General features: G+C 40.0%; 1 protein-coding gene and 1 non-coding gene across 8 annotated transcripts in view; both read right to left on the reverse strand.

The window, feature by feature from the left end:
- Window positions 1–18,713, reverse strand: part of APP (amyloid beta precursor protein) — a 271,815-nt gene that overhangs the window by 47,875 nt on the left and 205,227 nt on the right. For all 7 annotated transcript variants that reach the window (XM_086675790.1, XM_086675789.1, XM_086675788.1 and 4 more), the window contains 2 exons: window positions 12,749–12,877; window positions 11,761–11,860 (listed from right to left, as the gene is read on the reverse strand). In XM_086675790.1, the coding sequence (XP_086531916.1) occupies window positions 11,761–11,860; window positions 12,749–12,877 (229 nt within the window). The remainder of the gene's footprint in view (window positions 1–11,760; window positions 11,861–12,748; window positions 12,878–18,713) is intronic.
- LOC112850564 (U6 spliceosomal RNA) lies at window positions 2,064–2,170 on the reverse strand. Its single transcript, XR_003222682.1, has one exon. It is a non-coding gene; the product is annotated as a U6 spliceosomal RNA (small nuclear RNA).

The raw sequence follows: 18,713 nt of genomic DNA on the forward strand, positions 1-18,713 counted from the left end.
TCACCCCGGTGTTGCTGGTTCAGAAGGTCAGGGCTGGGACCAGAGAATGTGCATTTTTTTTTTTAAAGTTTATTTAAGTAATCTTTCCACCCAACATGGGGCTTGAACTCACGACCCTGAGATCAAGAGTTGCTTACTCTACTGATTGAGCCAGCCAGGCGCCCTGGGGAATGTGCATTTCTAACAAGTTTGCAGGGGATGCTGATAGTGCCAGTCCTAGAACGGTTCTAACTGAAGAATTCCTTGGAGACAGGCATCTGTAACTACTTATATTGAAAATCTGCTTCAGGAGAGACAAATGCATGAGATTTGATTCATACCCTCCAAGAGCTTTTACTTAGGATGTGGCAATTAGTTGACTATGCACACATCAAAACAATAGTGGACACATGTAATATACAAAGTATATGATCAGAGGACACATGTTTTGTGTTAATCAAAGGTTTAAAAAGGGAGATAACATGAGAGGTGGGGTTTTGAAAGCTGATTGGGCATGGGTGCTGCAAACAAACAGAACAGCATCAATAAATGTATCCAGGCCAGGACTGTAGGGATATTATCAGCTCTCCTGGAAATTCAGGTTCACGCAGAACAAAAGGAATAAGTATCCGCCCTGCCTGTCCATGGTTATTTTGAGGACCAAGTGAGTCTTTATGAAAAGAAAGCAAAAAAGAAAATTAGTCATCAAAAAGAAGGTAACCAAGTATGTAAGATAAACTTACAAAAAATATCCATAAAATCTTCCATTAAATTCTTTTTCTTTCTTCCTCTATTCCTTTTTCTAAATACATTTGAGTGGCACCAAATGAACTACGCCCACACAGTCGTGAAAATGGTTCCCTGTCCTGGCTTGGGAGACTGCCTAACGCTGTGTATGATTTGAAGGTCTTCAGCCACTGACATTCACAGAGCTAAAACCTTTATGTCAGATCCCTGACAAGCGATTAAGCCCTGGCTAGCGATTATTACCTTACGCTTTCAGAGAAATCTGTGCTTGTCCTGCATAGAAAAATCTAGTGGTAATTATGTACGAGAAGGCATGGTAGTTGTCAATTTCCGTGTGTTGATAAATGACTTTTAAGCAAATACAGAATACAAATGTGACAAAAAATCCTGCAAAAGGTACAACGTAGCCGATTTTTATGTCCTTTCTAAACACCTTAGCATTGACTTAAGTATTCAAGGGTGTTGGGTCTTTGAACTTTGGAAGCCATCTCTCCTGAGTCATATCTGCTGAAAGAGGGGACACTTTCAAAGAAAAGTTGTTGAGGCTGAATAAGTAAATCTCCAAACCCAGTTTTGTTTAGCTAGGTGTCAGCGGTGAGGTAGAACAAATACCAGGGGATACAAAGACATCAGAACGGAGTGGGTCTTCAGGTCTTACTAAGCAGACGTACGATGCTGGGCACATCACCGTTTCTCCGAGCTTATGAAACGATGTAGTTGAGCCAGCTGAAAACTAAGGTTCCCTCCTCTAATAATCTTCAGTGAGTAAGGAAGGAATGGCTGTCAGATGTTACTACCTAATATCAAGAGACATGGCAATCGACATCCCTCAGCTTAATGAGCAAAGTCTCCTTCCCGACTATCTTTACCCAAAGTCTCCCCAGGTAGATTCTAAGTAGGAAAGATTGTGCTCTACACCTGCACTATATCTACCAATGAGCATGGAATCTGGAATATGGTAGGCATTTAATAAATACTTATGGAAGACCCAACATCCTTGATTCTTGGATTCCCTTGCTGTTTACCACAGCAAATGATATAAGTAAATGTGTATGTACTTTTATTATGGCAAAACCTACATAACACAAACCTTACTATTTTAACCATTTGCACGTGCAGAGTTCATTGGCATTAAATACAGCCAGTGTCATGAAATCATCGCCACCATCTTTCTCCAGAACTTTTTTATCTTCCTAAACTGAAACTCTGCACCATTAAACCCTAACTCTCCATTTCCTCCTTCCCCCAGGACCTGACAATTACTATTCAACTTTCAGTCTCTGAATTTATTACGCCAGATACCTCTAGTTATACTCTAGATATAAGTGAGATAAAAAAAAAATATGGGACACTCCAGAAATTTGCATCTCATACTCGTGTTGGAGCCGTGTTAATCTTTTCTTCATTGTTTCAATTTTAGCAGGTGTGCTACTGAAGTAAGCCCCACGGAGATACTTCTGAAACCTTCTAGTACTGCTTACAAATTCTGTGAGTGGTTACTGAGAACTGCAGCGTTTGTTAGTGATAGGTCAGTGGCAAAGGTATCGTTAGTTTTCTTTTTCTTTAATAAAATCTGTTTGATAATAGAAAACTGTAACAATTTAAAAACTGTAACTATTAGCTGTAACAAAGTTATGAACAAAGTTTCATAAGTGAAAATTTTAGAAAATGACTTACTGGTATCATTGGAGACTTACAAACGGCAAGAAGTGTATGTTGTTTGGTCATAGTCATTAAGTAAAGAAAAGTTTTCCTTTTTTAATATTTTTTTTTTGAGAGAGAGAGAGAGAGAGAGAGACTGAGAGCAGGGAGGGGCAGAGAGAGAATCCCAAGCAGGCTCTGCGCCTTTCAGCACAGAGCCCAATGTGGGGCTTGAACTCACGAACTGTGAGATCATGACCTGAGCTGAAATCAATAGCCAGACATTTAACCAACTGAGCCACCAGGTGCCTGGGTAAAGAAAACAGTTTTAATGTAATAAAGAAAGGTCACATTATGAATGATTAATGAACGACTAATGCCTTCATATCCAGCTACAGACACACTACTTTTCTTATGGTGTATGTCATATCAAAAAGAGCATATTGGCACCTTCCTTTTTATCACATAAACTGACTACCATTTGAGAGAAAACCCATTTTAATTCTTTTGAGTCTTAGTACTCAACAAAATGAAGGTACGTTTTTTCACAAAAGAGTGACTAATTTAAAATTGTGAACAGCAATCTTTCAACCTCCCCAAAAAACCCCCGCCCTAAACCCAGAATGTGAAATTTGGTTTGCTTCTAGAGTTTCCTAAATGAAAACAGTACAAAGTGCTAGTAAGTACAGCCATATTAACATGAGATGCTCTCTCTTGCACTCTCAGCCCTCCACTGCTCATGTCCCAGGAAGTTCCTCCATAACTTGGCAAAGCTTCAGAAGCAGCTGGCTATGGCCTCGCGGCCACACCTCACTGTTACAGCCTCTGGAAGAGAAGACACGACTAGTTCGCCAAGGCCAGACTGGCTCAGGCTATTGCTTCCGAGAGGCATGAATCTGGTAGCTGCCCCTTCTTCCTTCCTGGAGATGATAATATCTCTGGTCTCTATGGGTCTTTGGACCAGCTTTACCAAGTTCACTGTTAAAGAGGAAGCTGAACACATGGTTCTTCCATCTGCTCTGAGGAGATGGGCAGACTGCTCTAAGTGCCACCTAAACCAAAAGCAAAGACAGAGCCATACACGATATAGGGAGTCACCATTACCATTTACTGTGTCCAAGATGCAGTAAGATATAACTCATGTTTTTATTTTTTGAGAGAGAGAGAGAGAGAGAGAGAGAGAGAGAGAGAGAGAGAGAGAGAATGAGTTGGGGAGGAGCATAGGGAGAGAGAATCCCAAGCAGGCTCCATGCACAGTACAGAGCCTGACCCGGGGCTCAATCCCATGACCCTGGGATCATGACCTGAGCCGAAATCAAGAGTTGGACACTTAACCAACTGAGCCAACCAGGTGCCCTTAACTCATGTTTCCACGAGCATAGGTAAATAAATAATATTTATAAAAAATTAAACATATTAAATAGGCTATTTTAAACCCACTGTTTTAGGTCAATAAATCTGTGCATAATAGTTGAAATTAAGTAGTACCCCTGTCCTGGGCCTCTGACCACTTGGTTTCTGACTCTCAGTCCAAAAGATTCTTTCTGAATAGTATTTTGATTCATACCCAGTCAACATTCCTTTGCACAAGTGCCTCATAATTTGAAACAGGTTCATGGGTTGATCTCTTATTCTCGATCAGAAATGGCTCCCCGCTGTCCATGACTGACTTTCTCAAGCAGCCCACAGTATATATGACAGGAGAACAGGTAACCAAAAGTAATGGGGCTAACTAGGGGAATACACTGTCAAATGTGTTTCTGAGTTAAACAGCAAGAGGCAAATTAACATTCCTTCCATACCTTGCCTCACATGCAAACACATCCATCTCATTCCTGGTGAGTCTTTGTGGAAATATATTTCAAAATTAATCTCAATTTCAATGCATCTCTATATCCAGGGTGGCAGAAATACTGCCATTTTTTTCTCCTTTTTTAAAAATACGGACCTTGACGGCAGCTGCTTGCAGAAAACAAAATCACCAGCTTTCTTCCAGTCTAAAATCACTGGTTGTTCCCAAGACTCGACCAAAAAAAAAAAAAATTCAGGACACATCTGCTGTAAGGTTCTATGCCAAGAAGTAGCCTAGCAGCCATCACTGTGGTCAAACTTTACTCCTCAATCATTTTTAGTTGCTAAGGATTTCTTTTTGGAATTTGATTCAAATTATAGGGCCATACGTAAGAGCTGATGAGTTAATAGAAAACTGCAGAGCTGCGCTGGACCATCAGAGGAATTGGTAGAGCTTAGTGTGGAAGGCACTGCTTCAGCTTCACCCACGTGGTCAGGGTGCACACACACACACACACACACACACACACACACACACGACAACAGACAAAAACTACTGATGTGTACTGCTCATCGTAATTAAAGAAAAAGCAAAATTCCGAGTAAAAGGTGACAGTTTGCTAAATTAATTTTCCTCCTACTTCTAGACAGTTAGTTACCCTCATTTTAAATGGGGTCAGAGTGGAATCATCTCATAATGGATACCTCTTCAAGGAGCGATGGTGCTTTAAAAACAACAGCAGTACCACCCAGATTGATCTACAGATCCAATGCAATCCCTTTTAAAATTGCCACTCTCTTTTTTGCAGAGATGGGGGAAAAAAAGGACCCTAAAATTCATATGAAAAGCAAGGGGCCCCACACGGTCAAAACAATCTTAAAAAAAGAACAAAGGTGGCAGACTCATACCTCTCAATTTCAAAACTTACTACATAGCTACAGTAATCAAAACCATGTCATACTGTAAGAAGACAGACATACAGAGCAAAGGAATGGAATTGAGAGTCAAGAAACAAACCCAGGGGTGCCTGTGTGGCTCAGTCGGTTGAGCATTTGACTTTCTCGGCTCAGGTCATGATTCCAGGGTTGTGGAGTCCTGAGTTGGGCTCCAGGCTGAGCGTACAGCCTGCTTGGGATTCTCTCTGCCCCTCCCCCTCCTCGTGTACACTCTCTCTAAAATAAATAAAATAAAATAAAACAAAATAAATATAAAATCTACCTAATTGAGAAGTCATTCGTTATGAAAAATGAAGAGTCTGAGTCGAATAAGTTGATAGCTCTCTCTCTCTCTCTCTCTCACTTTCTCTTAGGATTTATTTTCTCCTTGATTCCCTTCCTTGACTAAGACTTATACATATAAGGATACTTAAAATTCTCGGTACAAATGAATGTCCCATTCTGTTGGTTTGGCAAGTGCTATAAATATTCTATTTTAAACTTAGACTACTTTGGATTCATTAAATCCCAAAATCAATAGGTTTGTTAGGGGCAGAGAATGGAAACACTGTCTTTGAAATAAACATGCTGAATTTTTCCCAAAGAGTAGAACATTTTATCAAGAGGCCACAGTAAAATTGTAATAATAAATTAGAAGCATTCTTTCATTAGCACTAGTTTCTTGGTCTCCTGCCACATATTTCAATCCTACCCCATTCACTGTGGATTTATTCAGCCAGAGATCCTTCCAACATCTGTTTTATAATAATACGTGTTTTTATTAATTTTGAATGCTAAAAGGAAAAAAACAATCCCAGGGTATGAAACAATTATGCCTTCCTTTCCCCTTTCCTTCCTACTGCCTTTCTCATAAATTGGTTATCACCGCGTTCTGCGATACAGCCATCTCTCAGTTGTGAGCCCCAATAGTTTTAGCCTTGAGGTAGCTGCAAAAGGAAGCACGTTTGATAAATAACCTCAGAGCTGATAGAAAAGGTAGAAAAGAATCCTTTTAGCACAGACTTAAGGAAGATTACAAAGGGCAAAAAAACCCAACCATTCTGAGATAGCAATTTGCCAACGTGAAGGTTGAGCTGAACAGCAGAGGTGAAGGGACTCTGCCTTTTGGAAGGGTTAAAAGACAATTAAAACAGAATATGGACACTCAAGAGGGTGCATATTTTCATTAAAATATGGATTCTATCATTTGCTGAATGAAAAGCAAAGTCCTAAACAGCTATTTTAAATGAATGAGGGGATTTTTTCCCGTCTACAATGTCTTAAGCCCTTTTTTTTTTGCAATAAAACTTCATGATTTGCATGCAAATGACTTTTTTTAAAGGGAAAACATTAAGTAATATATGGCTGTGCCTGGGAACTTGCACATAATAATTCAAACCGAACTGAAAAATTGTTATAAAATAATAAGAAAAGAAGCTTTTATAAAACTAAGAGGGCCATTTTGATAATCCTACTTACTGGGGAAGCAAATCAAATAAATAGCCTCAGACTCTGATCGACAGGCGAGTCAAACCAGACAACATACTTAGTAAGCCGAGTGTCAAAGTATGTGAATTGGACAGATAACCAAAGAGCAGAGGGTCATGGAAATTATATCAAATTGCTTTGATACCTTTGCCAACTGCACCCAGTTTGTTGGCTTGATCATTTACAGCCACAGAGGATGCTGTAGCCAAGGAAAGAGATTTGTTTGGTGCAACATTGTTAGACGCTAAGGAAGGAGCTCAGGGTGGGTCTTTGGGGTTATGAAGGAGTCCATCTGATCAACCTAAGTGAAGGAGCATCTATCTTGCAGCCTGGGGATTTGCTTCAACCTTGTCTACAATTACTAATACCTATAAACACCAGGTCCTCTGCTAGATCCTAAGGATGCAAAGAAGACCAAGACGTGTCCGGGAAGAGGATGTGGGGTGGGTAGACATGTAAACAAAGAATTAAATACCAAGTGGAGTGTTAGAGGTGGATACATGGTGCTTTAGACGCTGTGGTTAAGCAGAAGAAAATTCTACGTGAGAGAGGAGAACGGGTAGCAGAGAAAGCACGAATGTTGGACTTGGGTAGACCTTGGGTCCAACGTCACCATCACCACTACAATCTGTAAGGACGAGTTAGCAACCTCTCTCTAAGGTTCGGTTGGTTTTTGCAACTGCAGACGGCGGATGCTATCATTGAATTCATCAGTGTTGTCGCCAGCTCCCATGCTGCATTTGGGTGAATTACAAGAAAGCTCTGCTTCTTCAAGTGGACATGGCCCAACATCAGAGGGCTTGGCTCTGTGAGTGGGATGCAGAACGTCAGCTGTACTCTTCACTTAAACCACCTGCCGCATCTGTATGTGGTGGCCCTGGACCTCAAGGGTGAATGTTCACAAACAACTTGGACTGTCAACATCATCCTAACACATACGCATTAGTTTGCTACATGGCTGTCACTCAACTACCAGCCCTTCTCTCTTGCTCCCTATACACTAGTCAAGGTTTTATAGGAGCATGGACATTTCAGTTGAGTATTGAAGGGTGCCATTTTTGAAACAAGGAAGAACCATTTACAGGTCTTGAGAATGGTAAGAAATCATGGCTGCAGGAGAGGAAGGTGTCATGGATAAATATAGGTCAACTGGGAGAACCCATAATGGAGACTGTAGTATGAATCAATTTCAAGAGAAATACAGTGATTTCTTCCTTATACACACTGGCTGAAGTGTGAGCAATGTGTGGGATATTCTGATAGTCTGGGATATGTTACTGGGATTTAGTGGACAGGCTGTTGCTAGACCTAGGGATTTGGAATTTCCTGGGGTTAACAGTGAAATAGCACAGACAGAGCGGATTCCTCAGGAAAGCAAAATGGCGAACAAGGCCAGAGCCGAATTCACTGGCATGATGAATGCTATGGTCCAGTCAGTCACTTTACCGTTTGTACAAATTTCATGCCAATCCATGCCCTTCCCTTCTTTCTACTATGGCTAGTTTCTTCCTCATTTTTGTTCCTATCAGAGAATTCTACTCTAATGGGAACATAAATTTAGTGAAACAGATACAGCTGTGCCACTAAAGCTTCCAGCAGTTCCTGAGACTGGCAAAAACCCTTCAAGAGCGCCTGTTTTCCTTATTTAATAAAACTACTGTTATTTTTTCTCTAGATATTTTACTGCATTAAACATGTCCTAATTGCCCACATTCATAAGCACAAACTTTTATACAGCAGGCATGCATTCACAGGTACTTCCAATCTTGCTTTGCCAGTGGATCTAAATTTTAGTATCCTTCTTACTTGCACAGAACTGGCTCTAAATCTAAAATTTGACTATATAGGGGCTCCTGGGTGGCTTGGTCGGTTAAGCATCCAACTCTTGGATTTGGCTCAGGTCACAATCTCATGGTTCATGGGCCTGAACCCTGAGTCAGGCTCTGTGCTGACAGTGTGGAGCTTGCTTGGAATCCTCTCTCTCTTTCTCTGCCCCTCCCCTGCTTGCTCTCTATCTCTCTCTCAAAAAATAAATAAACATTTAAAGTCTGATTATATTAAAAATGCAAGTCAGACTAATGACAAAGACTATCCGAAATTATTAGAAAGAGTACAAGAAGTAAACTGAAAGAAATCTATGAAGATCCTATTTAGAAAGTAGGCTGAAAACCAAACAAACACCAACCCCAACAACTTCTACCGTGGAAAATTTAAAACTTTTACAAAAGGAAAGAGAATACTACGAAGGGCTCCCACTCTGCTTAAACAGATTAGCACTGTTGCCGACCTTCTTTCATCTAGATTCGTCCTTTAAAAGTGAGTTATTTTTTTTTAATTTTTAACGTTTATTTATTATTGAGAGACAGAGAGACACAGAGAGTGAGCAGGGGAGGGGCAGAAAGAGGGGGAGACACAGAATCCAAAGCAGGCTCCAGGCTCTGAGCGGTCAGTACAGAGCCTAACGTGGGGCTTGAACCCACGAACTGTGAGATCATGACCTGAGCTGAAGTCAGTTGCCCAACCATCTGAGCCACCCAGGCGCCCCTAAAAGTGCGTTATTTTTAAATCTTCCTTCAAATGAAGAAGATAACTAAGCTCAATCCAGAAAAGGCATTCTCCCCAGGGTGCTTTCTTCCATAGCTTTGATACTGGGAGCTCTAATCGGAGGTAAATAGGTCTACTTCATGGACATTCATTAAGGCAAACGCCTTGTTCTACAGAAAACAGCCATTTAAAAATGGAAGCAAGAAGGATTTTTTTTTTTAAAGATTATTTTAGGATTTGATATCTAGTACATTTAGAAGGACAATTTTTTTTTTTTTTTTTTAAACAACATGCTCATAATCCAACTTCAGAGTTGAGGCTTGTTTTTTTGTAAGAAAAAAAAATCCCATGATTCTAAATTATGTGAATATCCTCCCTGTCAACTGAGATCTGAAGTTCACTGTATTGTCCTATTCTTGGGCATTTTACAACACTCAAGATAGCTGAATCACCATCTGTTCTGTGGAAGTGGAACTCATGAGTGGCCACTGTTTTCAGTAGCATTTTGCTGAATAAAAAGCTCTGATAATTTAGTGAGAAAGAGTCCACCATAATTACTGGGTGAGGTCATTAACTTTCTAATCCTTTGCAATAGCTTATTCCCCTATAGTTTGGTATTACTAATAGCATCTCAGTTGAAGACACATAAGAAAATAAGCTTATTAAGATAGGTATGAGGCAAAAATGCATTCATCCAGAAGATCTGAACTCCACTTCATTAAGAGTGATGATTTCTTTGATTTTGTCCCTTCTACAACTTATTGGAGGACTTTCTTTCTTATGTTTATTTTTTTAATGTTTATTTTTGAGAAAGAGAGAGAGAGAGAGCTAGTGAGCTGGGGAGGGGCAGAAAGAGGGAGACACAGAAACCAAAGCAGGCTCCAAGCGCCAAGCTGTCAGCACAGAGCCTGATGAGGTGCTCGAACCCATGAACCGTGAGATCAAGTCAGACGCTTAACCAACTGAGCCAACCACGCGACCCTGGAGGACTTTCTTATACTTCTTCAACACACAGTATTTAAAGGTTCCTTCCAATTTTTTTTTTTTTAATTTTTTTTTTAATGTTTTTATTTATTTTTGAGACAGAGAGAGACAGAGCATGAGCAGGGGAGGGGCAGAGAGAGAGGCAGACACAGAATCTGAAACAGACTCCAGGCTCTGAGCTGTCAGCACACAGCCCGACGCGGGGCTTGAACTCATGAATCGCGAGATCATGACCTGAGCCAAAGTCAGATGCTTAACCGACTGAGCCACCCAGGCGCCCCTCCTTCCAATTTTCTATCCCCAAATACATCGAACAAGAATACTCATTTCTTTTAGAAATATAATAGCATGAAAGATTAATTGGAAAGCCTGTCTTCAATCCATGGTCTACAGTAAAAACTCTCCAGACTGTCCTCTTAAGATCTTGGTCAACACTGACTTGAGTAGAAGTTTAGAGAACACTATCATGAAGTCTCTTTTTTAACCATGTAGCCTGAAGGATACTTGAATCCATCTGTTAACACACAGTATGAGCAGACCACCATCACCTGATACATGCCGAGTACTTGAGAGCAATACACACAATATTTACAAGGCAGGACTGAGCTAGAAAAGAAAGAGTACAATAGCATTGGCACGAAATGTAACAAAGCAAGCCAAGTGGTGTTTCAGGCACTTTTACAGGAGGAATTCCTGTAATGGGCCTACCCATCTACAACATCCTGGGTGTTCTGATTTCAGACAACCTACCTCTATTTCCAACCCAATTAACAAAGGGCAGGTTTGTTACAGACAGGGATATATTGCTTATTTCCTGACAGTTGATGGACCAATCTCCAGGACACATACATTTCCTTTAGATTGAAAGATTCATTAACATAACTGCCATCTATGGGCTTTTGCGTGGTAAAGCCAAACAAATATGGGCATTCGGCGGGGGCGGGGGGCGGGTTGTGGAGAATGATATTACGCGATACTTCACTCCCTTTCTAAGAAAAACAAAAATGTGAAAACGCACTGATTTGAAATATTAAATATGACGTTAGGAAAACTAGGGACATAAAAGACAGTGGACACACAACGCCAATTTCCTGGTTTTGATGACGTATCATAGTTCTGTAAGATGTTACTGTTGAGGAAGGGGGGTGATGTGTATACTGGACCTCTCTGTATTAGTGTTCCATGAGTGTGTGATTATGTCAAAATAAAGGCTTCATTAAAGATGAGAGGCACGTATTTACTGAAGTTTAAACAACAACACGGTTCAGAGAACACACATGGCCATTGGGGGCGGGGCATCAGAAAGAACGGTTACTGAACTTCCATGTCAGAAGACACGGTTTTGTGCTCTTGTTCTACTACGGAGGACATGTGACACAGGCAAGTAAGTTTCTTAAATTCTAGGTTTGAGCTCTTTCACCCATAAAATGGAAATATCATGCCCACGTGTAAGGTTATGATTAGTTCTTTCCCCCCTACCCCCCGCCCTGCCCCGCGAGATCTTTCACTGTGAAAGCGAAGTCTGTTCTTTTTCCTTCCATAGATCAGAGCACTGGAGATTCCTGCTGCAGATGAACTCAGTTACCTGATTTTCTCCTACAGGAGAGAACAATGTTTAAAGGTTTGGCATGAAAAGAGCAGCTGACTTACCAACTTCATCCTGAATCTCCTCGGCCACGGCAGGCACATTGTAGAGCAGGGACAGAGACTGGTTCATGCGCTCGTAAATCACACGCAGATGTGTCATAACCTGCGATAAAGGGAAAAGTTTTTTCCTCACCGAGCACCACAGATAGATACAAATTTCCAAAATAAAACTGACAAAATGCTGGAACTTGTGACCTAAAAGGGCATTCTTATTTTTCTTGTTCTTCCATTTTTTTATTCTCTAACTTCAGAGCTGTTTTCAAGTTCCTATTGTATTGTATGCTTGGAGCCATAAATTACAAGGCCAACTGAAAAGAGCATTTCTGCCCAACACTGATTCCTAATATTTAGACTCCCTAAGTAACCCCTAATGCTCTAATTTCTGCACAAATTTTCCAAAAGATAGGAACACATTTCAATTTGACTGGATCTTTCTCTTCCCCCCTTCCGTCCTTTCCTTCCTCCCTCTTTTTCTATCGATCGATCGATTGATCGACCTACCCACCTACCTACCTGTTTAAAATTCTTCTATTTCAGGAAATGTAAAATTTCAGATTGCCAGAGGTAGATTTCATCTGTCAACCATTGGGAATGTGAATAAAACACATTATTACAAGGGCTTCACCTAGGCTCCCATTTATATCCAAGCACTGTGGTAGCAGTGGAATTTATGATTGCCCGTCACAATCTAATTGAACCAATTTTAGAGGTTTTGGTTAATACGACTTTGGTTTTCTTCACTTTAGTCATCAGAGTTTTAAATGGATCCTTAAGAATCGGCACCATGGACACTCGGGATTTTTATATTCCTTATTATTTTCATAAATCAGGAAACGTCAAAGCCCATGTTGGTGTAAGACAAGCCTGTAGAATTTACCAGGTATTAAAGAACTCTTGCTACAGAGGTCAAGTGCCCATAAGTACTCAGGGAATACCTTGCAAGGCCACTGTGCTATCAAGGTTGCACATGATGACCACACTCAGTGCTCACCTGGGACCGGATCTGAGCAGCTTTCTTTGGGTCCACCATGCGTACGTGTTCAAAATGCTTCAGGGTGTGTTGCCTGTCCTTCTGTTCAGCGCGGACATACTTCTTTAGCATGTTGAACACATGACGAGGCTGTCGTGGAAAAAAAAAAAACCCACACCTTTCAGGTCTGTGCAAAATACTGCTTCTTCCAGGGGTTCTGGGTCAGAGATCCTACGAACTCATCCCATCATGTGAAAGGATTATAAGTCATCTTTTTGCAATTTTCCCACTACTTTCTTAATGGGTAATTACTTAGTTGATTGGCCATTTTTCATTTTGACAAGAGCATTTAGCATTCGGCATACAGGATGACTGTCCATAATCAACATTTTCTTTTTAAATGGCAGTATACTGCTACAGAAAGAGATGATTTTTATTTTTAAGAGAGAGAGAGAGAGAGTATGTGCAAGGGGGGGAGAGGGGCAGAGGGAGAGAGAAAGAGAATCTCAAGCAGGCTACATGCTCAGCGCAGAGCCTGATGTGGGGCTCCATCCACAACCCTGGGATCATGACCTGAGCCAAAATCAAGAGTCAGACGCTCAACCAACTGAGCCAGCCAGGTGCCCCAAAGAGATGATTTTGGAGCTGTAATATTTACGTTAGGTCCCTCCCCTCTCCCCAACCAAACACATAGGGGCATATGTAAGACTACATTTCTACATGCGTAGTCTTAGTGGTTATCTCCATAGTAACACTGCAGAAATAACCCCATCACCAGTAGCATATAAAATACAATAATCAAGATGAGAAAAATAATAGACAACTTAACCACTACTAATTTGTAGGCCAAGGAATAACTCACAAGCTTTCAGGCACGTTAGTTTCCCAGGAGAAAGGCCAATGTGAAACTGTAGTTATTTTACTTTGAAATGTAATTAAATTCTTTCTATGCCATCAGATTCTAATTCTTTCAGCAACAATTAAGTTTCTTAGGTGCTTTTTTTTTTTCCTGATTGGTTATATTTCATTTTTACTCTAGAGTTACTTGAAAACATTCATCCTAATAAAAAAAGGACAAAGGCTCCTTTGCCTTCAATGATTCCATTGCTATGTGTATTCTACTATAGCATCCTACTATGTGATTTTGTGAAGTGATTTCCAAAGATACACATTTCTTCTTCATTAAAACAAACAAACAAGCAAACGAACCCTATGAAAGTTCATGTCAGGAATAGAATTTTCGCCATTTGGGCAAACCCAGTTATTACTAACCAGGTCATGGGCACCTTGAAAACTAGCTGGAAGGTACAGAATTCATTTCCAGAGATGGTATATTGGGCGTAGGGTGAAGGCTGTAGCATTTTATGGGATGTTCCTGCTCTTCTCCTTTGGCTGAGTTAGGGGTCACCTCCCCAATATCCCGGGGAGAAGTGGTATCCTTTTTTTATACCCCATGAAATGCTACATATATCTCCATTATTGCACTTACCACAGTCTATTAAATTATTTCTCTTGTATTTTCTTTTTAAAGTTTACTTATTTTGAGAGACAGAGAGAGAGAGAGGAAAAGAGAGAGAGAAACCCAAGAAGGTTCCGCGCTCTGCTCTCAGCACAGGGCCTGACGTGGGGCTGGATCCAACAAACCATGAGATCATGACCTGAGCCAAGATCAAAAACCGGATGCTTAAGTGACTGAGCCACCCGGACGCCCCCAATTACTTATGTTTCTGACTGCTTTCTTGAACTGTGACATCTTTAAGGGCCAGATTTGGTCTTTCTTTATCAGGGATCACATAGTACCCAGTGCCTGATGCAGAGAGGGTACCCTGTACTTGCTTGCTTTAGCTGTCTGCAGGCCACCTTCCTACACTTAAGAAAGGAAACAAATACAATAAAAAGAAAATAAGCCTGTGCTCATCTGCCTTATTTCTTTCATCCTACAAGAAACGTATTTCTCCCTAATTCCAAAAAAAGGCAGACATCACAGCTAGCAACATAGCTTTTGGCAATGCATCATTATAATTCTCATTTGTACTCTGAAGTCTAGTTGAATCTACAAATCAGAGAATGATCTTTTAAACCCCAGAGCAGAAAAGTAATAAAAGAGATAACAACTGACCAGCTACATTGATTATATATATGTACATATGTGTGTGTGTGTGTGTGTATGTATGTATATATTTAAAAGACAATTCGTTTAACGGCAGCATATTATTGAATGTAATGGATACTTTATATGCAGGATTGTGCAGTCAGGATATTACAAACCCTTGATCCCCTTGCTTGTTATTTAACACCAAGGCCTTTAAAAAACTCCCTCTAGGAGGGAGGCAAACCATAAGAGACTCTTAAATACTAAGAACAAACTGAGGGTTGATGGGGGGTGGGAGAGAGGGGAAAGTGGGTGATGGGCATTCAGGAGGGCACCTGTTGGGATGAGCACTGGGTGTTGTATGGAAACCAATTTGACAGTAAATTATATTTAATATAAAAAAAATAAATAATTCCCTCTATTTCTATCACGATGATCCCTCCAAGGCTGGAGACAGAAAGGATCTAATTGCATCTATTCACAATGTCCCTGCCCCTGATGTGTGCAAGCTGACTGACTGCATGTGCTTTCTTAGCTCTATTTCTCTATTTTCTCTTGAAAAGGCTTCATTGTTTTGAGGAAAATGGAAATTTTTTTTCTTTTAAAGAGTTCATATAAGAAAAAAGACTTCAATTAAACATAAGGATTGCTTTCTTATAACCTTCTTTCCTTCTTATTTATTTTGCAGCCAGTCACCTATGAATGTTTCTATAAGGCATTTTGTCTTGAAACGCCGGTCACCAAAGAGCATGTGCACCAGAATATAAAGGCGCCACACTGGTCTTGTCATTACTGCATTAAAGCCGAATCTCAAATTGGACAATGGAGGGGTAACTTCTGACAACTAACATTTGGGTCTCCCCTTTTTCTTCCACTATCGCCCAAAACAGCACACATTCCCACTTGCAAATTATTACTGTTAACATGAATTTTAAAATGAATTTGAGAGTCCCCCATATTATCCAGGCCTCAAATTTTTCTTCTGTGCAATTCAGATAAGAGTATCTTTCATACAGAGTACACTGAGTATTAACCACGTTCTGCGTTAGCTGTCGAGGGTAATGCTTAGTTCACAGCAGGTGCACAGTACACATCTATTTCTTCCACTCAGTCCTTGCCTCCAATGCCCAGCCCCTTTTCTTTCCTCTAAGCAGTAACAGCTCAACACTTATTGGCTATTTATATGAATGAGTGAGACCATGTGCTTTATGCATAGTAACTCACCAAATCTTCCTATCAACCCTATGGCTGGGGTTTTATCATAGATAAAACACAGCACAAAGAAGGTAGAGGGTTATATGGCTGGTTACACAGCTAGTTACAGAGCTAGTCCGTGGTATAGTGAGAACAGAGAGTCTGGCTCTGGCTCTTAACCCTGTTCTCCCGATCAGCTATGTGATCATGCCTTTCAAGGAAACTCTAACATGGGTCAAGCTAAAAATAATTCCAAAAGCAACTTGCATAGTTGAATACAGAGAGAAATAATTGAGTGGTTAGAAATGAGTCTGTTCTAGGAGTCCTCGCCTAAATCTCTAGTGCTTATAAGCTCAGATGATATTCTTTGGGGACATGATCACACCCGCTCTTATCATTGTGCAGAAGACCATCCAGATTTAGCTTATTCAGTCTCTCAACTGCTGTTCCTGCTTTCTGGCACTCCATTTTCAGCTACTGTGTCAGATGTAGGGAGGCGAAATGGCAAGACAGGAATGTCCTTTGTCAATTTGTTTAGGATTACTAGAAAACGATTAAAGGTATTAGTTAAAAGTTAGGCTTTTATGACACGCACAGATTCTAGTTCTCCATCCATCCTTCCTTACTTATCGCCTATTAAGATGGAAAATTAAATGGTCATTGTGTTCACATGTTTAAAATTGCTTATCTTATTTAACACCAACATTTCTTCATTTCAGAAATATATTTCTAACTTCCCCCAACAAATCCCTAGAGCTTGACAATGAACCAGAAGCACACCAGGATCTCATGATTCCCCAAGGCCTTAGCATGGCTTGCCCTCACTTTACCAGGAAACAAAGCTCCTGCAAGAATAATGAGCCCTAAGAGCCCATTGTAAGCTATGACCTCATCATTGTTTATATGAGCTCAGACACACATTGTGTGTGTGTGTCTAATATACACATAAGCCTTTTTCTTCCTAATGCCTACGCCTCGGGACATGAGATAATTCAGGAAGACATTACCATGCCCCTCAATAAATGAATTACATGGCTCTGCTTGGTTGATGCATCCATGCAAACACATTTCTAAGAATCGTGCTTAGAAATGAAAAAAAAAAAAAAATCAGATTAGCTCTTATGTTGGAACAGGCAGATATATCACACCAAATAAAATGGTGGTTATGTCTGCACCTGAGAAACAAATATCATTCTTAGGTAACAAAGAAAAACATTAACATTTCTCTATGCTTTTATATCTTTCATTTGCTTTAAGTAAAAAAAAAAAAAAAAAAAAAAAAAAAAAAAAAGCCAAAAAGGGCGTTGCCTTTGGTATATGATTCATTGCATATTTTAATCAAAGAAGTAATTGCTTTTACCACTTTTAGCCAGAATACAGAATTACCAAGGATTAAAACTAGTTATTTCTAGAGATGTACCATCCATGCATTTCATCCATACATTTCAGGATAAAAGGGAATCTCTTGGGGGTTTATTTCATTATGCTAAGACAAAGATAAGTTTCTTAAAATTGTAATTAAAAACACAGTAATATACAAAAATAAGAGAAAAAAAAATCTCTACAGAAATGTATTCTCTTAAAGTAACTGATTCTACTATTGTCACAATAGTTACATTTATGACAAGATTGTTCGGATGATTAGAAATACGAGCGTAAGAATTCAGTGATTCAAACATATTCACAGGAAACAGAGTGTAAGGAACCTGTGTTTAACCTCTATGCATTTACTTCCAATCATTCTCAAGTCTTTAAATCTTCCGTAACTAGTAAATCACGTTTTTTTTTCTGACAAATTTCCCTTATTTCACAATTTACATATTGTACATATAAATACTACAATCTGATTACACTGGCATAGGATGACTGATCTTATTATTAAAATTTATAGCAAAGAGCAGAGAAAATAAAAGGAAAAGATCTGCCCCGGGGGGACTAATTACATCCAATCCGTTTTTATCGTCACTACTGTTTCTGGGTGTTTAGCCCATAACAACCAAGTGTCTATTTGCATGTGATGTGACACTTTTCAGTTTGCACTAAATTCACTTCACTATCACAATGCATTTTCAAAAATCATTTCAAAAAGAATTTCTTAACGGATTGAGACTGGGCATTACTAAAATGGATTAGATTTAACCTAAAATAGAAGATTTATCTTTTGGAACGTTAACCATTTTCTTTTCTTGGAACAAGAGCATAACTCTGGCTGCCGGCACAGATCCTGGCACAATCTGGTTGCTAAAAATGTTTGTTAATTAAATTATTGAATAACCTAGGGGCGCCTGGGTGGCGCAGTCGGTTAAGCGTCCGACTTCAGCCAGGTCACGATCTCGCGGTCCGTGAGTTCGAGCCCCGCGTCGGGCTCTGGGCTGATGGCTCAGAGCCTGGAGCCTGTTTCCGATTCTGTGTCTCCCTCTCTCTCTGCCCCTCCCCCGTTCATGCTCTGTCTCTCTCTGTCCCAAAAATAAATAATAAAAAAAAATAAAAATAAAAAAAAAAATAAATTATTGAATAACCTAGACCTAATTGTAATTTCACGCGTGGTTCCAGTAACAAAATCTATCCTTCATGGTATCTGAGTTGATAATAAGCATCTCTCCACTAAGACGCACTCCCGATTTTCATGAGACATACTGATTTTTCAACCCCACTTGACCTATCTATCCAGTATGCTGGAGTCCTTTAGAACGTTGTTTT

Source organism: Puma concolor, chromosome C2 (genome assembly GCF_028749965.1).
Source record: "Puma concolor isolate L17-30 chromosome C2, mPumCon1.1.hap2, whole genome shotgun sequence".
NCBI classification, from domain to species: domain Eukaryota; kingdom Metazoa; phylum Chordata; class Mammalia; order Carnivora; family Felidae; genus Puma; species Puma concolor.